Source organism: Molossus molossus, unplaced genomic scaffold (assembly GCF_014108415.1).
Source record: "Molossus molossus isolate mMolMol1 unplaced genomic scaffold, mMolMol1.p scaffold_m16_p_3, whole genome shotgun sequence".
Classification (NCBI taxonomy): domain Eukaryota; kingdom Metazoa; phylum Chordata; class Mammalia; order Chiroptera; family Molossidae; genus Molossus; species Molossus molossus.
The window spans coordinates 77,945,786-77,964,151 of NW_023425366.1; the positions used below are offsets into that span (position 1 = coordinate 77,945,786).

The 18,366-nt window shown below is 35.9% G+C and overlaps 1 protein-coding gene across 3 annotated transcripts in view; it reads left to right on the forward strand.

The window, feature by feature from the left end:
• FER (FER tyrosine kinase) overlaps positions 1-18,366 on the forward strand; it is a 364,169-nt gene that overhangs the window by 31,120 nt on the left and 314,683 nt on the right. For all 3 annotated transcript variants that reach the window (XM_036278843.1, XM_036278845.1, XM_036278844.1), the window contains one exon: positions 14,407-14,674. In XM_036278843.1, coding sequence (XP_036134736.1) covers positions 14,468-14,674 — 207 coding nt within the window. In that variant the 5' untranslated portion in view covers positions 14,407-14,467. The remainder of the gene's footprint in view (positions 1-14,406; positions 14,675-18,366) is intronic.

Sequence of the window (18,366 nt, forward strand, 5' to 3'; positions counted from 1 at the left end):
AATGAGAAAATATTGAAGTACTCGCTCTCTCTGCTACTTGTGTAGAGCTGGCATTCAGTGAGTATTTCCTTTTTCTTCACTTGCTTGCTTTTGAATTTAACAAATTTGGTTGTTTTTTTTTGTAAAAATTTTTTTTCTTTATTGATTTTCAAATGAGAAATGGAGAGGGAGAGAGAGATAGAAACATCGATTGGCCACATCCTGCGTGCCCCCCACTAGAGATTGGGCCCACAACCTGGGTATGTGTCCTGACCTGAATTAAACGGGTGACCTCTTGGTGCATGGGTCAATGCCCAACCACTGAGCCACACCAGCTGGCCTTGGTTGGATTTCTTTAAGAATTACAAGACATTTAGGAATAAGTGGAATTTTTTTTTTAAGGATTAGGAGATAACTTTTAAGCAGTATTTTGAAAGGGAGGAGAGTCATATTTTGGTTGAGAGAAAAGGAAGAAGGTGTCAGTGAAGAAGGGACAACTCTAGATAGTTTAGGAACATCTGTGAAGTCTGTTATGCTTTTTGCTCCAGCTAGGCTTGGATCATACTTCTGTGCTTGCATTACACTTCAAACAGGGATTCCTTGTAGCAATTATTGTTATGTGTTAGAAGCTGCCGCCAGTGCTTTTTACCTGTTTGTACTCAGGACCTCACTCAGTGCCAGGCATGTTATAGACATTTAATCAGTACTTATTGGGTGAATCAATAAATGAACAAATGAAAGACTTTTTTCTAAGACATAGGCAACAGGACAAAAATTCCTTTGCTGGGTAGCCATAGTAATGGTTGGACCTGTCATTAGATCAATTTATTGTTGAGGTGCTTAATTAGAGCAAGAATTGGTTCAGGAACTTGGGATATGAAACAGGGATGAAATTGTTCAGCAGAAACCAGAAGCATTCTATGAGTAGAAATACAATTAGGAGATTTTTCACAAAATTAACCTTCATGATATAAGTGCTTTTGTCATTTTCTAAATATATATAAATCAAATATTTTTGAAAGAGAAATAATTTTTAATGTGCAACATTGTATCTGTGAAATTTGATTTTTATCTTCTTTTCCTTGGTCTTAAAAAAGACTCTTTGAAAAAAAGTCTTTGGGGAGTCTTTTCCTTATATCTTTTTTACATTCCAAAACAAATACATATTTATGATAAAAATGCAAACTAGAGGTACGTAAAGTAGAAAGTGACATTTCCCCTCCTTTTCCAAGTTTCACTTTTCAGAGGTAGTGATAAAAGCTTGATGTGTATTCATTTTTACTTTTAAAATATGTATATGCAAGAACCTGCATGTTTATGTTTGTATAATTTTGAAAGTAAGATAATTTGATATACAAGTTCTGAAATTTGCTTTTCCTACTTATCCACCAGTGTGTACTTATGCTCCTGTAATTCTGAAATTTGTTGGGCATATTAGAGGACAGAACTAGCAGAGAATAAAATTCAGAAACCAGTGTAATCAAATGTATGGGGATGTCAATCAGCGGTTGTTGGCGTCAATTCAGTGCCAACAGGAATCCTCAATTTGGGGTGTGGCAAAGAAGGAAACTTTATTTATTGCCAACATCTCAACATAACACAGCATGGCTGTGCAAAGAGCACTGCTATGGAGCAGCTCCACAGCGCTGCAGTGCAGCATGACAACCACACTGCTGAGGCTGCCCTGGGGCCAGGCCCTCTTCGGCTAGGCAGCTCTGCTCCCTAATGGTCTGCTCAGCTCTGCCCCACTTTGCCTGGTCTGCTCTGCGCTGTTCTGCTGGTCTTATCCACTCCAAGCCTGTGTGTTTTGCTCTGCTCCAGTGATACATCTTTGGGGAGCTCAGGAAATGCAGTCCTTAGTCTTCAGTGGGAAATGTATTCTCTGAGCCACAGGGCAGCTTGTTTATATAGGCAGAAGTCCCTGCTCCTGGTCCCTCATAGGTCAGAATAGAGTTGCTCTGATTGGTCAGAGCGGCACAGCTCCAGTGGGATGGGGAAAACCTTAGTCCTACTGGTTGAAATAGGACTCCAGGAATTCTTGTTATGAGTGCTGGCTTAAATGGCAGAAACACAGTGCAGGCAGGTGCTCCTGTGCAGAGGCAGGCGGCACAGGGCTTCTCTGTGAGGTGTGGTTTGCATGAGAGGACTCTGTGCAGAAATGGCTGCTGGGCTCTGCTTTGTACATTTATTTTTTATTTGAGCCCAGTTAACACCAGGAACGCTTCTTATTTCTTAAGATTTATAGAGGGGATGAAATTTAAAAATCTCAGGATGAAAAAATACTATGTGGCTTTAAGAAAGAAAAATCTCTTACCCTTTGAGGACCTGGAGGGACCTGGAGAGTATTATGCTAAGTGAAATAAGCCAGTCAGAGAAAGACAAGTATCACATGATCTCACTTATTTGTAGAATATAATGAACAAAATAAGCTGATGAACAAAATAGATTCAGAGAAGCATGGAACAAACTGACAAACCTCAGAGGGAAAGGGGAGGGAGAGCGGGAAGAGATAAACTGAAGAATTTATATGCATATATGCATGACCAATGGACACAGACAACAGTGCTGTGATGGTGGGGGTGGGGTGAGATGGGGGGTGGAGCAGGGAGTAAGGTGTCACTGGGGGGGAAAAAGGGAGAGACATCTGTAATACTTTCAACAATAAAGATAAATTAAATAAATAAAAGGCAGCTAGTAAGCAGAAAAAAATACCTGCTGTTTGTTATTGGTTTAATTGCTATTTGTAATTCAGAAGTACCTCTTTTTGACTTGTTTAATCTATATGAAATTAGTAATCATTTTTCATATAATGCATTTAAGAATATACACATAAAGGGTAATTAGAGTAGAACTTTAAGATTTATTGAGTACACCCATATGCCCAGTATGTGAGAAACATGGGATATAATCATGAACAGGACACTGTTAGGACATTGTTATTACTGAGGGCTCTGATAGCAAATTGCAGAGGTAGAGATGGCTGCCTGGAGGAGATGATATGAGCACAATCTTGAAATACTTGTGAGAGTTAGCCACGCTTTAAAAAAATGGCCAGGGGAGTCAAGAAGGACTGAGTCAGATTTGGAGATAGTACAAGTATAGAAGGACAGAAAGTCAAGGGAAGTGAGTTGATTCAATATGTGTAGGGAAAGAAGTAGGGGGCCTATATGCTCCAGCTTGTTTGGGAAAGTCTAGTTTTCCTGGCACAGTGAAGAATAGCATCTCTGTTACTCATAAAAGTATCCCAGTTCTGGTTGATAAATGGCATGTTCACTTTAGAAGAGAGAGGCTACATAGGGAGCTGATAAATTTTAGGGAATATGGTTTGACCACTGGGTAGCTAGAGATTTCTTTGAGGTCAGGGTAGGTATAGAAGCAGTTAAGACTCCAGAGAGATGGAATGTAGTAGGTTACAATCTAAAACTAGAATATTAAAAGTTACCATTGCAGAGATGGAACGATTTTAGATTCGGGCTATGTGCAATAAGAGGGGTAGTTGAAATACAGTTGGATCAAATGGGTCTTTGGAGAAGAGAAAGACTAGAGATTAAAATCTCCATGGATGAACATAAGAGTTGGGTTAGAGAATAACATTTTGGAACAAGTGGAGATTGAGAGGAAGATTTGGAGACAAATAACTGTTAGGTGGGATAGGACTTGGTAAAGCTGAATGATGTAAATTTCAATGGAGAAGAGATTTTTCAGTAAGTTTAGAAGGGCAGTGATTTGGAAATGGCACTAAGGAAACAGGATGATGGTACCCGTCTCACCCCTCTCCCCAGCCTCGTGGGTATGGTGGGAGAATGTAAGTAAGGAAGGTATAGTTTCCACCTGAGAACACTGTGGTTTTGGGGAGCTGGGTTTCAGATAGGGTAAGGAGATTTAGGGAAGTTTATTTACAAACTAAATGGAATTCCAGAAGAACAATTTGGGAAGAAAACACATCCATTAGGGCATGATTATAGAGACAAGTATGGGCGGGGGAAGTGGGGGGTCAGGCCTTGCCTTTTGGGGGAAAAGTGAATTACACAAAAAAACCCAAGAATGAAACTTGCTTTCCATTATGTTCTAATCTAGAGTTGGGTTCCCCGAGAGGCTCTTACTGCAGTGTTTAGGGACTGGTTTTGGCTTGGTTCATTTAACTTATTATGGTTGGTACCTTGATGGTTACGTTTCTGCTAGTGTATGCTTTTAATGAACCTATTTGAAATTACACATATGGAGTTTGTAATTATTTTGACTTTTTCCTACATTCTTACCCCCCTCTCCCTTTTTTGATTCTCACCCGAGGACATTTTTTCATTTTTTGTTCAGATAGAGTGGGAGGGAGGGAGATAGAGAGAGAGAAACATCAACGTGAAAGAGACACATCGAGTGGCTGCCACCCAAACGACCCAACCAGGGCTGGGGACAAACTGCAACCGAGGTACGTGCCCTTAGTGGGAACCGAACCCGGGTCTCTCTGGACCACAGCCCGACGCTCTAACCGCTGAGCCAAACCAACCAGGGCATTACTCCCCTTTTTAAAAAAAATTTTTTTCTTTATTGATTTTAGAGAGAGAGAGAGTAAGGGAGAGAGAGAGATAGAAACATCAATGAGCAAGAACATTAACTAACCACTTCCTGCATGCTCCTCACTAGGGACAACCTGGGCATGTGCCCTGACCAGGAATCAAACCAGTGACCTCTTGGTGCATGGGTCAACGCTCCACCACCGGGCGGGCGACTCTCTCTTACTCTCTTTGAAGGAAAAAAAAGTTGTTTGACCTTAATTTGAAAATTGAACTCTTTTATAATAATTGATCATAGAAAGTTCAAAGGCTAAGAATTATCTAGATAACAGTTATATTTCTAGAATTTAGGGTATACAAGGTTTTATGCATTTTGGTCATACTTAATCTTTTAAACTGTTTGTTTCTGTTTTCTTTCAAATCAGCAATGTTTCACAAACATGTTCCTCATTTTTCTATCTGTACATACTTGCTCATGTTTCAACTTCTACTTAGAAAGAAATGTTGCTCCATCACTTGCTCTTCCTGGTCTATTTTGTGTGGGTGCTCTCTCTCCCTCTCTCATACTTTATTAGTAATTTTTTTTTTATCCTCACCCGAGGACATTTTTTGTTCAGATAGACTGGGAGGGAGAGAGAGAGAGAGAACCATCGACGTGAAAGGGACACATCGAGTGGCTGCCACCCACACGACCCAACCAGGGCCGGGGACAAACTGCAACCAAGGTACGTGCCCTTAGTGGGAACTGAACCCGGGTCTCTCAGGACTGCAGGCCGATGCTCCAACCACTGGGCCAAACCGGCCAGGGCTATTAGTAATTTTTTAATGTCTCCCCAAAGTCAGATAAAGTAAATACTTTATCTCATCTAATCTTCACAACAACCTTGCAAAGTAGTTACTACTATCCCCATTTTGAAGATAAGAAACCTGAGCTTCCAGGTTAGTTAACATGTCCTGTTACATAGCTTAAATGGTAGAATTAGGATTTCAACCCAGGACTGATTCCAAAGCTACCTCCGACATCCACCTTTACAGATATACACACATGTATGTGTGTTCCTTTTCTAAGTATCCCTCAAGGCTTGTGGAGATGTTCTTTTTATTTTTAATTAACATTTTTTCCCCAGCTTTAGTGAGATATAATTGGCATATAATATTGTGTGAGTTTAGGGTGTACAATGTGATTTGATACACATATATATTGCAAATGATGTTATTTTCTTCAATAAAGGCTTTTTTTCTTTCCTACAAGGTTTTATTTGTTCTTTCTTTAAATTTTTAAAATTTAAAATTTATCTTTTTAAAATTTATTTTTATTGGTTTTTAGAGAGAGAAGAAGGGAGAGGGAGAGAGATAGAAAACATCATTTGGCTGCCTCCTACATGCCCCTCCAGGGGATCAAGCCTACAACTTGGGCATGTGCCCTTTCTGAGAATTGAACCAATGACCTCTTGGTGCATGGGATGACACTCAAGCAACTGAGCTACACAGGCCAGGCTAAAATTTATCTTTATTGTTAAAAGTATAATGATGTCCCTCCTTTTTTTCCCCAGTGACTCCCTCCTCCCTGCTTGTGCCCCCGCCTTCATCACACTATTGTCTCGTCCATTGGTTATGCCAAAAAACTTATATGCATGTATGCATAACCAATAAAGGCTTTTTGAGTCTTCTACTCAGCTATGCTCTTTCTTTTCTCTGTGTCTCCGTAATACTTTGTACCTTATGCTTTTATTTCTGTGAACCCCTCCTTGATGGTCATTAGAAATGTCATGCATACTTTCTCTGTTTTTCCACTGAACCTGTAACCCATTTGTATTTGTGAACCTGTTGAATTATATGACATTGGTTTCCAGGTTTGTCACCCCCAGTAGGCTGTGAGCTTCTTGAGACTAGGGACTGTAATCATATGCCTCTTGATATTGTTGGCACTGAGAAATATGTTTGGCAAATAGATGCTCAATACATTTTGCTGAATGAATTTTGAATGAATTGTATCATCATTACCTGTGAACTGTCTATTCTTCATACAATGTAAATTGCTTGAAGGCAGTAATCAATATTTTATTTCTCTTTATATCTCTAACATTATCTCTCCCAAATACCTGTTGATTTATATTAATACTTTGAAACAAATAAAAATTTTCTGTTATTAATTCTGCTCTCCTAAATAATTTTAAATGTCAGTACGTCCAATACACTTTTAAAATAAAAAAAAAGTTAACTTAAAAGTAAACATGTTGTTCATTTGTTTATAGACTTGCACAGTTTTTATTTAGTGTTCTCTCGCAGTGAGACATTATCATCCGTTAATGCTGTTCCAATAGGCTGCCCAATCCATTGCTATTTTAGTTTAATTTAGTTTCTTTTTAAGTTAAGCTAGGAACAACATTTTTAAATAAAGAAAGCACAGGAGGAGTTTTATATACTGTATCTGTAAGGTGGCCAAGGCCCTCAGATATTAACTGGTAATGAATGATGTCTTCAGAATTAAACTTTGCTGACAGTTCACTCATGCCTGTTTAACTGCTTCTGAAACAGCACCTTACTTTGTATTCATATGCGGTCAGTTTTTTGGTTTGTAACTGTGATTATTACTTGCATACTCTGTGGCAGTGTTTGACGTTTCTGAATTGCTGCAGGCAGCTTGATATTTTGTTCAAATAGAGTCACCACATCTGACTTCTGTCAGTATTAAAGCTTATAAAAGGTAAGAAATACCATTAGATAATTATGTTCTGTGCTTTGACTGGTTGTTAATGATTTTTGTAGTCTTATTGTTTTTTTTTTTTTTTTTTGGATCCTCACCTGAGGATGTTTTTTCATTGATATTCCAGACAGAGTGGGAGGGAAGGAGGAAGGGTGAGTAAAAGAGAGAGAGATTGATGTGAGAGAGACAGATCGGTTATTGTCTCCTGCATGATCCCTGATCAGGGCCGCGGGTCGAACCCAGAACTGAGGTATGTGCCTCTGTGACTTTTCAGTCTGTCTGCTGACACTCTAACTGCTGACCCAAACTTTTGTAGTCTTTATCAATGAACAAACATATTCTGATAAAGTAACTCTAAACACAAAGTGATTTTGATAGGTTTTATTAGTCAAAGATTATAAATTCAAACTCTTAAGAAAAAGAAATAAGGTAGTAAAAAAAAATTCAAGCTCTATTGAATTTCCTGCTTGCTCATGAGAATATCTGGTGGGAAGAATGAAAGAGTTCCTGTTTATATTACATTCACTTATTTGCTGATACTGTTAGTGGTATGCTAGTGGTTTGTCAATGTTAAAATAAAGGAAATAATTAAAGAAATATAACTTGTCTTTTAAGACATTATATGTGTTAAAATAAATCAGCCTTACTTGATTCAATACATATTAAACTTTATTTATGTTATATAAAAACAATATTTTCATCTCTGTAATTGTAGAATGTAAAGTTGTCAGTTGTTTAGCCAAACATTGAAAAACAGGAGGTATTTATAACAAATACTTGTATATACCTTTATACTTACAAGAAATATCATGGGAATTCTATTAACCTGCCAAGGAAACTAGTTTTATGTTTTATATTTTGCTGTTTAATAACTTCCATTTTGTTTCACAAGAATGTATTTGTAGATTTTTTTTTATACAAAATGAACTTCTAATTTTTGAAAATATAGCATTTTTTTGTTGTTCTTTTAAAGTTTTAAATAATTATTTAAGGTGAATTGAAAACTCAACATAACTCACTTGATCCTAAATACCAAACTGAATACCATTAAATAAGATGGATTTAAATAAATCTAAATAATTAGTAGTTTATTAGGATTTCACTTTCACTTTTTAACAGTATTATTTAAAAATAGACATCTTTGCTAATAACATGAGTACTTTTTTTTTCTTTATTGATTTTTAGAGAGAGAGGAAGGGAGAGGGAGAGAGAGATAGAAATATTGATGAGAGTGAAACATAGATTGACTGTCTCCTGAATGACCCCACTGGGGATTGAGCCTGCAACCTGGGCATGTGCCCTGAACAGCTAAGGCTCCTACACCAATTTTTTTTTCTTTTTTCTTTATTGATTTGAGAGAGAGAGGAAGGGAGAGAGAAAGAGAGAGATAGAAGTATTGATGAGAGAGAACATCGATTGGCCGCCTCCTGCATGTCCCCCACCGGGGATCGGGCTCACAACCTGGGCATGTGCCCTGACCGGAAATCAAACCAGTGACCTCTTGGTGTATGGATCAACACTCAACCACTGAGCCACACCAGCCAGGCCCTATACCATTTCTTCACAGAGACCTTGAAAATGGCAATCCCAGGCTGCCCTCTCTGCATTTTCTAAGTTTCTGTCCTAGTACAGAGAGATTTCTCTCTCAGATATTTTCTTGACTTTCCCTAGGTTGGTCTAGTCACTCTTTCTGCCTGCTTCTTTTCATATTGGTGTGTCTAAAATGAATTTTCAGGATTTTCTTAACTCTTTTTACTTAGAATATCTTCTTGAATACATTGCCATGTTGCTGAGAGTACAGAATTTTCTCTTTTTTTCCACTGATACCGTGGTGTAAAACTTGTGGCATATAGTTGTACTCCTTTATTTGCTGGTATGTTTAAATGTTTGTTTTTCTTAAAGATAATTTTCTGTTCTTTTCACTAGTTATTGGTAGGAGCTTTTGAGTTACTGTTTCACTAATTATACCAACTTTACCTAAAAATTTGAAAAATGACTTTGAGCAGTTTTCTCTTCTCACTCTGACATTTGATATAGCTATCTTTTGTTTTGTTTTGTTTCCATCCTGGCATCTGTAACTCTGCCAAATCGCTCTTATTCCTTTGAATACTTAATCTCTATTCTTTTATTGGCCTCCTCCTCTCATTTCTCAACGGACAGATTCTCATGTGTATTGTCTTTGACTCTGCTTTTCTGTAAATATTCAGCCTGATGGTTTCCTCTGTAACCTTTAAGCAATTAACTCCCTCAAATTTGGATGTTTGGCCTTAATATTTTATTTCCTACTGAAATGCATGTATTTTCTTCAAAGTAACTCTGTATTCTCATTCTTCCCATATCTATCATTATTGTCATCATATCTAATTAAAGCTCTGAAGTTGTCCTTGGATGGTCTGCCTCTCTTTGGCTCCCTAAGTCCATTCACGAGGTCCAGGCTCTCTCATCTCGGCTCTCACTGACACGGTCAGTTATAGGTGATCATTTCTCAAGCTGTATTGCTATAATAACTTATTAATTTGCCTTCTTATATTTCATGTTTTTTTCTCTCTCTTTAATAAATTCTAAAGGTAGCTTCCAGATTAAAATCTATCTCTGTATCTCTCTTTTTATTGAGCTATAACATACATAGAGAAAGGTGCATAAATCACAGGTGCTCACATCAGCTTGAAATTTCACCAACCGAGCATACTTGTATAGCTAACACCAGCAAAATAGTAACTTTAAAAGTCACATTCATGACTTTGTTATTTTGCCTTAAAAACCTGTTAATTCAAGGAGTCTGAGTCTTATTAATTTCCCTAACAGTGAAATAGCAGGGGGGAAATTGGCATGTCATTTCCAAATGCTTGTCACATAGAGCTTGATTTTGAAGACATTGCTTTCTTCACCTCATATCTACTTCTTTTTTGTGTGTGTACCTCATACTGCTCTTTCTTCCTGAAATATACTTCTCTTTTGACTTTTTATAATCTAAATCATGGTCTTTATTCTAGCTTTATCTCATATCTTGCCATTTCCAGGGATCTTGTCTTGGCTAATCAAGCTTTAATTTTTCTCTTTCTCTTAAAAAATTATTTAATTAATTTATTTTTAAAGTAGGTAATATCAGTACATTCACTTAGAACAGAATTCAAATGCACAAAAGGGTATTGAGTGAAAAGTCTCCCTCCCATTCCTGTGTCCCAGTCACTATGGGTTCTTCTATAAATACTTTTATGCATTTATAGACAAAATTAATTTTTATTATTCTACCTTTTTTTTTTTTATATACAGTACCAAGTTCTGTATCTTACTTTTTTCAATTAATAATTCTTGATAGTTCCAGATGAATACACAGAATGTTTCTTCATCTTCTATTAGGGCTGAATGATATTCCACAGAATGAATATACCATGATCATGACTCTTACATATGGTTGTGAAGGTTGGACACTGAACCAATTCACGTAGACTGTGATTTGAATGCCACGTCCTAGACTTACTCAGCTATAATCAAATACTGCAGTCTTGATTGTAATTTACTTAGTTCCTTTTGCTAGGTAGTTCCAAGTTTTTCTTTCTTTCTTTTTCTTTTTTTGTTATTTCAAACACTACCAAAATGAATAGTCTTATAAATGTCATTTGACATCTATGGTGAAATTATCTGTAGGATACTGTTCTCTTAATTCCTTAGGTATTTATAAGCTCCACCAATTCAACAATTAGACACAGTTTTAATTTACTATGGAGTTGTTTAAACATTTTTTAAATTGGTTGTATCTTAAAGAATGGTATCATGTATTAAATTAGTTTATACTCACCTTGACCTAGAATATTGGTGTAGGTAAATAAGTACTTAGGATGGGCTGGAGGGCTTCTCATATACCTTCCAGATTCTGTTTCCATTTTATACTTCTGAACTCCTTTTCAATTTCTTATGACAGAATAAAAAAATATTGTTATAGCTTAGCTCAAAGCTAGATGTATTTAGAAGTAGAAGTGATATTTATTCCAAGTACTGAAAAAATGGAACTACAATTACAGATATGGTTTTTTAAATTTATTTATTTATTTATTTATTTATTTATTTATTTATTTATTTATTTATTTATTTATTTATTTTTTAAATCCTCACTCGAGGACATTTTTCTATTCAAGTTCAGACAGAATGAGAGTGGAAGAGAGGGAGAGAGAAAGAAACTTTGACGTGAGAGGGACACATCCACTGGTTGCCTCTTGCATGACCTGACCAGGGTCGGTGACAGACCGCAACCGAGGTATGTGCTCTTGGCTGGACTTGAACGTAAGACTCATGGGTGTGAGGGCTGATGCTTACTGCTGAGCCAAACCAGCCAGGGCCAGATCTGGTTTTAAAGAAAGTAAACTTTCACCTTTCTTCAGCTTCAAATAATGTTCCTTATTCTTTCATTGAAAACATTGGATGAGATAGAGTATATATTCTCCAAGACTTAGTTGAGCTGTAGGTGAAATAACAAAAGAATGTTCCTTGTAAATTTTATGCCCCGTAAAGATACAGTATATCAAAGTAAAAGATTCTAAGCTACTACGTACATAGTGAAAAAAAACTGGAGTTATCCTACTGCATATTAAGTGAATAAGTCAATTACTTTATATTGACTTATTTATTTTGGTGTCCATTTAGTGTCCTGGTTGCTACTTTGGAAACTTTGATGAAGTGCACTTTTCCACCACCTATTTTCTCCTCCCACTTGTTTGATAGATCATACAACTGGATGGTTTTTAGTTGGGGAAAAATTGTAATTTGTTCTCTTTTTGGAAAACCCACATTTTTACCATCTTTTTTTAGATGATATCACTGAGGTTAGAGAGACAGACCTTTTCTCATTTTTCTGTATAGCTTAGAGGATCTCAGCTGAATTAACAAAAAATTGACTTCTGGTATGGATGAGCCAGAACTAAACATAAAATATGTGTTTCTTCATTTCTTCTACCTGACCCTGAAAGATTCACTGCCTGACACTTTAGGAGGCTGGAGAGCAAAATAAATTCTGTCATAGTTTTCAGAATTTATAGCAAGTAAACAGAATATTTTGGGGGATGTTTCTGATATCTGACCATTAGATGATCACGTTAAGCTGTTGTGATTTTTCAAAACAACTTTTTGAAATATAACTCACACGCTGAAGAATTCACCCATGTAAACTGTACAATTCAATGATTTTCAGTCAGTTCAAAGATTTGTGCAACCATCATCACTTAATTTTAGAACATTTTCATCACCTCAAAATGAAATCCAGTGTCAATAAGCAGTACTCCTCACTTCTTCCCAAAGTTGTCAGCCTCAGGCAACCACTAATTTATCTCTCTATACATTTTGGACATTTCGTATCATAGAGTATATCAGTCTTTTGATTCTGACTTCTTTCACTTAGCATACTGTTTACAAGGTTTATCTGTTGTAGCCTGTATCAATACTTCATTTATTTTCAATGCCAAGTAATATTTCATTTGTATGTATATCATGTTTTATTTATCTGTTCATCTGTTGATGGACATTGAGATTATTCCACTTTGTGACTACTACAAATAAATCTGCTTGAACATTATGTACAAGTTTTTGTGTGGACATATGTTTTAATTTCTCCTGGGTATATACTAAATAGTGGAATTTCTGGGTCATTTAATAACTCTATATTTAACTTTTGAGGAACTGCCCATTTTACATTTCCATCAGCAGGGTTCTATTTTCTCCACAATGTCCAATACTTGATATTGTCTATCTTTTTGATTATAGACATACCAGTGTTGTGAAAGGGAATCTCACTGTGATTTTGATTTGTATTTTCCTAATGGCTAATGATACTGGACATCTTTTCATGTGTGTATTGGACATCTGTAAATCTTTTTGGAAAAAATATCTTTTCAAATCTTTTGCCCATTTTAATTGGTTTGTCTTTTTATTATTGAGTTGTAAGACTTCTTTATATCTTCCAGATAGAAGTCCCATGTCAGAGAGGATTTGCAAATATTTTCTTCTATTCTGTGGATTTTCTTTTCCTTTTCTTGATGGTGGTGGCCTTTGAAGTATAGAAATTTTTATTTTTAATGAAGTCCAATTTATGTATTTTTATCTTGTTGCTAGTGCTTTTGGTGTTGTGTCTATGAAATCATTACCCAAGCCAAGGTCATGAAGATTTGTTTTCTTCTGAGGTTTCATAGATGTAGCTCTGATATTTAGATCTATTGTCCCTTTAAAGTTAATTTTTTGTGTTATGTCCTAAGGAAGGCAGTGTGCTTCATTTTCTGTATGTGGAAATCTAGTTGTCCTAGCAGCATCATTAGTTGAAAAAACTTTTTTCCCCATTGAGTAGACTTGGTACCCTTATAGAAAAGAATTTAACCATAAATGTGAGGATTTATATCAGAAACCTCTATTCTACTTATATCTACGTCTATTCACATGCCAGTACCACATTGTCTTCATCACTGTATCTTTTCGGTAAGTTTTGAAATCAGGAAATGCAAATGTTCCAACTTTGTTCTTCTTTTTCAAGAATTTTTTGTTTGTTTTTGGTTATTCTAGCTTCCTTGAATTTCTATGTAAATTTCAGGATTTGCTTGACAACTTCTGCAAGAAAAAAGTTAGATGTTAATACGTATTGAGTTAAATCTGTAAATCTAATGGAAGAGTATTGCCTTCTTAACAATGTTAAGTCTTTAGGATCCATGAATATGAATCTTTCTATTTATTTAGGTTTTCTTTATTTCAACAATGTTAGTAGTTTTAAGAATACAAGTTTTGCATTTATTTTGTAAAATTTATTCCTAATTATTTTATTCATTTTGATGCTGTTGTAAGTATAATTTTTAAAAAAAATTTGTTTTTGGACTAATCATTGCTAGTGTATAGAAATACAATTGATCTTTGTATATTGATCTTATTAATTTATTTATTCTAGTAAAAGTTCTAATACTTTCTTTTATTGCATTGCATCTACAATGTCATGTCATCTTCCTTTACAGTTTTAATAGAAATTATTTTACTTATTTCATTGTACTGGCTAGAACCTCCAATACAGTGCTGAATACAAGTGGTGAGAGTGGACATCCTCATTTCTTTTCTGATCTTTGGTGTGAAAGCATTCAGTTGTAGTGATTTTATTTTTTTACCCTAAAATGAGCCATAACTTTGTTTTGAAGACTCATTTTCTTTTGATTTAAGATTTTTTTCTTCTGTTTATATACACAGATATGTGCTGATTAGAAGGCTCACTTGTGCAGTGTGGAGGATAAGACAGTGCCTTACAAAAATGGGGTTTGGGAGTGACCTGAAGAATTCACATGAAGCCGTGTTAAAATTGCAAGACTGGGAATTACGGTTACTGGAAACAGTGAAGAAATTTATGGCCCTGAGGATAAAAAGTGATAAAGAATATGCATCTACTTTACAGAACCTTTGTAATCAAGTTGATAAAGAAAGTACTATCCAAGTGAATTATGTCAGCAATGTATCCAAGGTAAGAGAAGTAATTTCATCATTTATTATGTATAGCATTATAATTGTGCTTAAGGCAAATATGTCTGTATATGGTATAAACCCCACAATACATTATTGTTATTATTAATATTGGTAGTTGATTATCTTTTGAATAATTTAAATAATAAAAACATAAGTCTGTATATTTACCCAATGAGTTACAGTTTACCCTTAATTCTTTCTGTACATGTTGGTTTCCATCTGGTGTCATTGTCCTTCTGCTTAAAGGAGTTCCTTTAATATTCTTATAGTGGAAGTCTGCTGCTAATTTATTTTTTCAGGTTTTGTAAATGTGAAAATGTCTATGTAACCTTTGTTTTTGAAAAATATCTTTGCTGTTTATAGAATTCTAGTTTGCACCTTTTTCTTTCAATACTTCAAAGATATTGCTATGTTATTTTCTTGCTTTGTTGCTGATTTGTGCGAAATGTTTTTTCCCCCTTTGGCCAAACTTAAATTTTTTTCTTTATCACTGATTTTAATCCTTTTTATGTGCCTTTGTGTAGTTTTCTTCATTTTTCTTCTGCTAGGGGTTTGTTGACCCTCTTTCCTATATCTGTGGATTTACAGTTTTAATCAACTTTGGAAAAATATCAGCCATTATATAAAAACATATATTTTTAGTTCTCTCTCAACCTTTTGGGGAGTCTGATTACATACATAGGTGGCCCTTTTAAGTTATCCCACAGTTGACTGATATTCTTTATTTTTTTTTCTGTTTTCATTATTTATTTTTGTGTTTCATTGTAGTTAGTTTTATTGTTATTTCTTCAGTTTCTCTAATCTTGTTTTTATGCAATGTCAAATCTGTTGTTAATTACATCTCGTGTATTTTTCACCTCAGACATTTTTCATTTCTGGTGCCCATTAATAACCCTGTCAATGAGATGAACTCTAACCATTTCCCTGACCACTCCTCTTCCAGCAATGTTACTTCCTCTTTCCTCCCTCTTTCTTCTTTCTCTGGCAACCTCACTTCCTGTCTCACTAATATTTAAATTTAAATATGCTTATTTGTGCCATTTCTTTATATTCTTTTTTTTTTATCCTCACCCACAGACATTTTTGCATTTATCTTCAGGTAGAGTGGGAGGGAGAGAGGAAGAGAGAGAGAGAGAAACATCGATGTGAGAGAGACACATTGATTGGTTGCCACCCACACGACCCCAACTGGGCCAGGGACAAACCACAACTGAGGTACATGCCCTTAATAGGAATTGAATCCTGGACTCTCGGTCCGCAGGCCAACGCTCTAACCGCTGAACCAAACCGGCCAGGGCTCTTTATATTCTTATACCTGCCAGAACCCAGCTCTTTTATTTATCTCAAACCTTACTTTAGGGTGAAGGAATTGGAGAAATGGAAACAGAAACTGATAATTGAGCCACTTCTGTGTTGAAAATGAGCATGTCTTAAATAAATGAATTATCTGTAACAGATAAGTTTAAATCTTTTTATATTTTTCACGTCTCTACTTAATATGCTTATTCTTTAGTTTCTTAAACATGTGGAATAGTCATAGTAACTGCTTTATTGTCCCTGTCTTCTATCATCTGTGCTACTTCTGGGTTAGTTTTGATTGACTGATTTTTCTCTTCATTTTGGGCTGTATTTTTCTGCATAGTAATCTTTGATTTAATTCCAGGTATTTACCTTTTTGGGTAGTGAATATTTTTGTAGTTCTTTAAATGTTCTTGAGCTTTGTTTTGTTTTTTTTGTTTTTTTGTTTGTTTTTTTTATCCTCACCCGAGGATATTTTCCATTTTTTGTACAGATAGAGTGGGAGGGAGAGAGAGGAAGGAGAGAGAGAGAGAAACATCGACGTGAAGGGACACATCGAGTGGCTGCCACCCGCACGACCAACCAGGGCCGGGGACAAACTGCAACCGAAGCACGCGCCCTTAGCGGGAACCGAACCCGGGTCTCTCCGGACCGCAGGCCGACGTTGAGCTTTGTTTTGGGATATGGTTAAATTACTTGGAGACAATTTGATCTGTTTGACTCTTGCCTTTACATTTGTTAGGTGGCACCAGAATTATGTGTAATTTAGGGTGAATTTATCTCCTCTAGTGAGGCAAGATCATTTGCAGTGCTCATAGGATGCTCTCCCAAATGTTGAAGTTACACTCTAGCTATCGGGACCTGCATGATTCTGTGGCTCTGTGTGAGCTGTAGACAGTGTTCCCTCTAATACTTATGGTGAGTTATTTCCTTGGCATAGTTTCCTTACACTCTCAGCTAAATAATCAAGGGGGAGTCTTTTGCAGTTCTCCTGAGTTTTTCTTTGTGCAGCTCTCTTCTCTCTGGTCATCTGCCCATGTCTTTTCTCCAGTATTCTGACAACCTTGGTCTCTATGCTTTGAATTTAGTCTCTTTAACTTACAGAGATTAATGAGTTTATTTTTGGTGATTCTGGTTCCCTTGAATTTCTATGTAAATTTAGGTTTAGCTCTTTCTCCCTGGGCTGTGGCCTGAGAATTTTCTCCATTCAGTAATCTGTCATAATCTTTAGGGGGGCCTAAGGACTCCCGGGTTCGGTTCCTGCTAGGGGTAGATACCAAAAAAAAAGGATTTAGAAGCATTGAAAACCAACCAAGTGGAAGGGAAAAATGACATAGCAGAAATAAAGAACACATTGGAAGGACTAAACAGCAGAGTAGAGGAAGCTGAGGACCGGATCAGTTCCCTTGAATTTCTATGTAAATTTAGGTTTAGCTCTTTCTCCCTGGGCTGTGGCCTGAGAATTTTCTCCATTAAGTAATCTGTCATAATCTTTAGGGCTCAGTTAATTTATTTATTGTCTCTCAGGGTTCACTGTCCTTCATTGTCTGTGTTTAGTGGCTTGAATGCTGTGAATTAAATATACTTTGTTCAGTATTTAGTTGTTTTAGGCAGGAAGATAAAGCTGTTCCTGTTTCTCTATCTTGACTGGAAGCAGAAATCTTGCAACTAGTGATTTTTCTATCTTTTTTCTAACAAATTAAAATGTGCAGTAGGGTTTCAAGAATAGAACAAAAATAATCCCTGTTCAAGAATAGAACAGGGGAATTCTATTCATTAATTGTTAACATTTTGCCATATTTGCTCTGTGGCTCCTTTCCCAATATAATTGTGTGTGTGTGAATTTGAATGATTTGCAAATTAGTTAAAGCATTGTGTCCCTTTATTCTAAAATATTTAAGCATGTGTTTTCTAAGAACATATCCATAATGCAATATCAAATTTGGTAGTTTAGCATTGTTGCCATGCTATTAACAAATATACATTTCATATCCAACTTTTGTCAATTGTTTCAATAATGTCCCCTTTCAGCAATTCTTTTTCATCCTGATTCAAAATCTAGTCCAGAATCACTCATTTCATTTAATTATATCTCTTCAGTTCCTTTAATCTGGAATATGAGTGTAAGGAATCCCACTCTGTGCTTTGGTAATTTTGCTCTTTTTAAAAAATTATTTTGAAGTGTGTCTACATGTCTTTAATCCTGAGGGCATGATCTTCATTTGTCCCCTCCCCACCCCCCTTTTGTTGTTTGTCTTGCTTTTGGAGGAAATATTGGGAGATAGAAACCTAGGTAGCCAGTTTTCTTTCCCCATTATTCTGTGAACACTTCTTTTTTATTTTTATTTTATAATTTTTTTTTTAAATCCTCACTCGAGGACACTTTTGCAT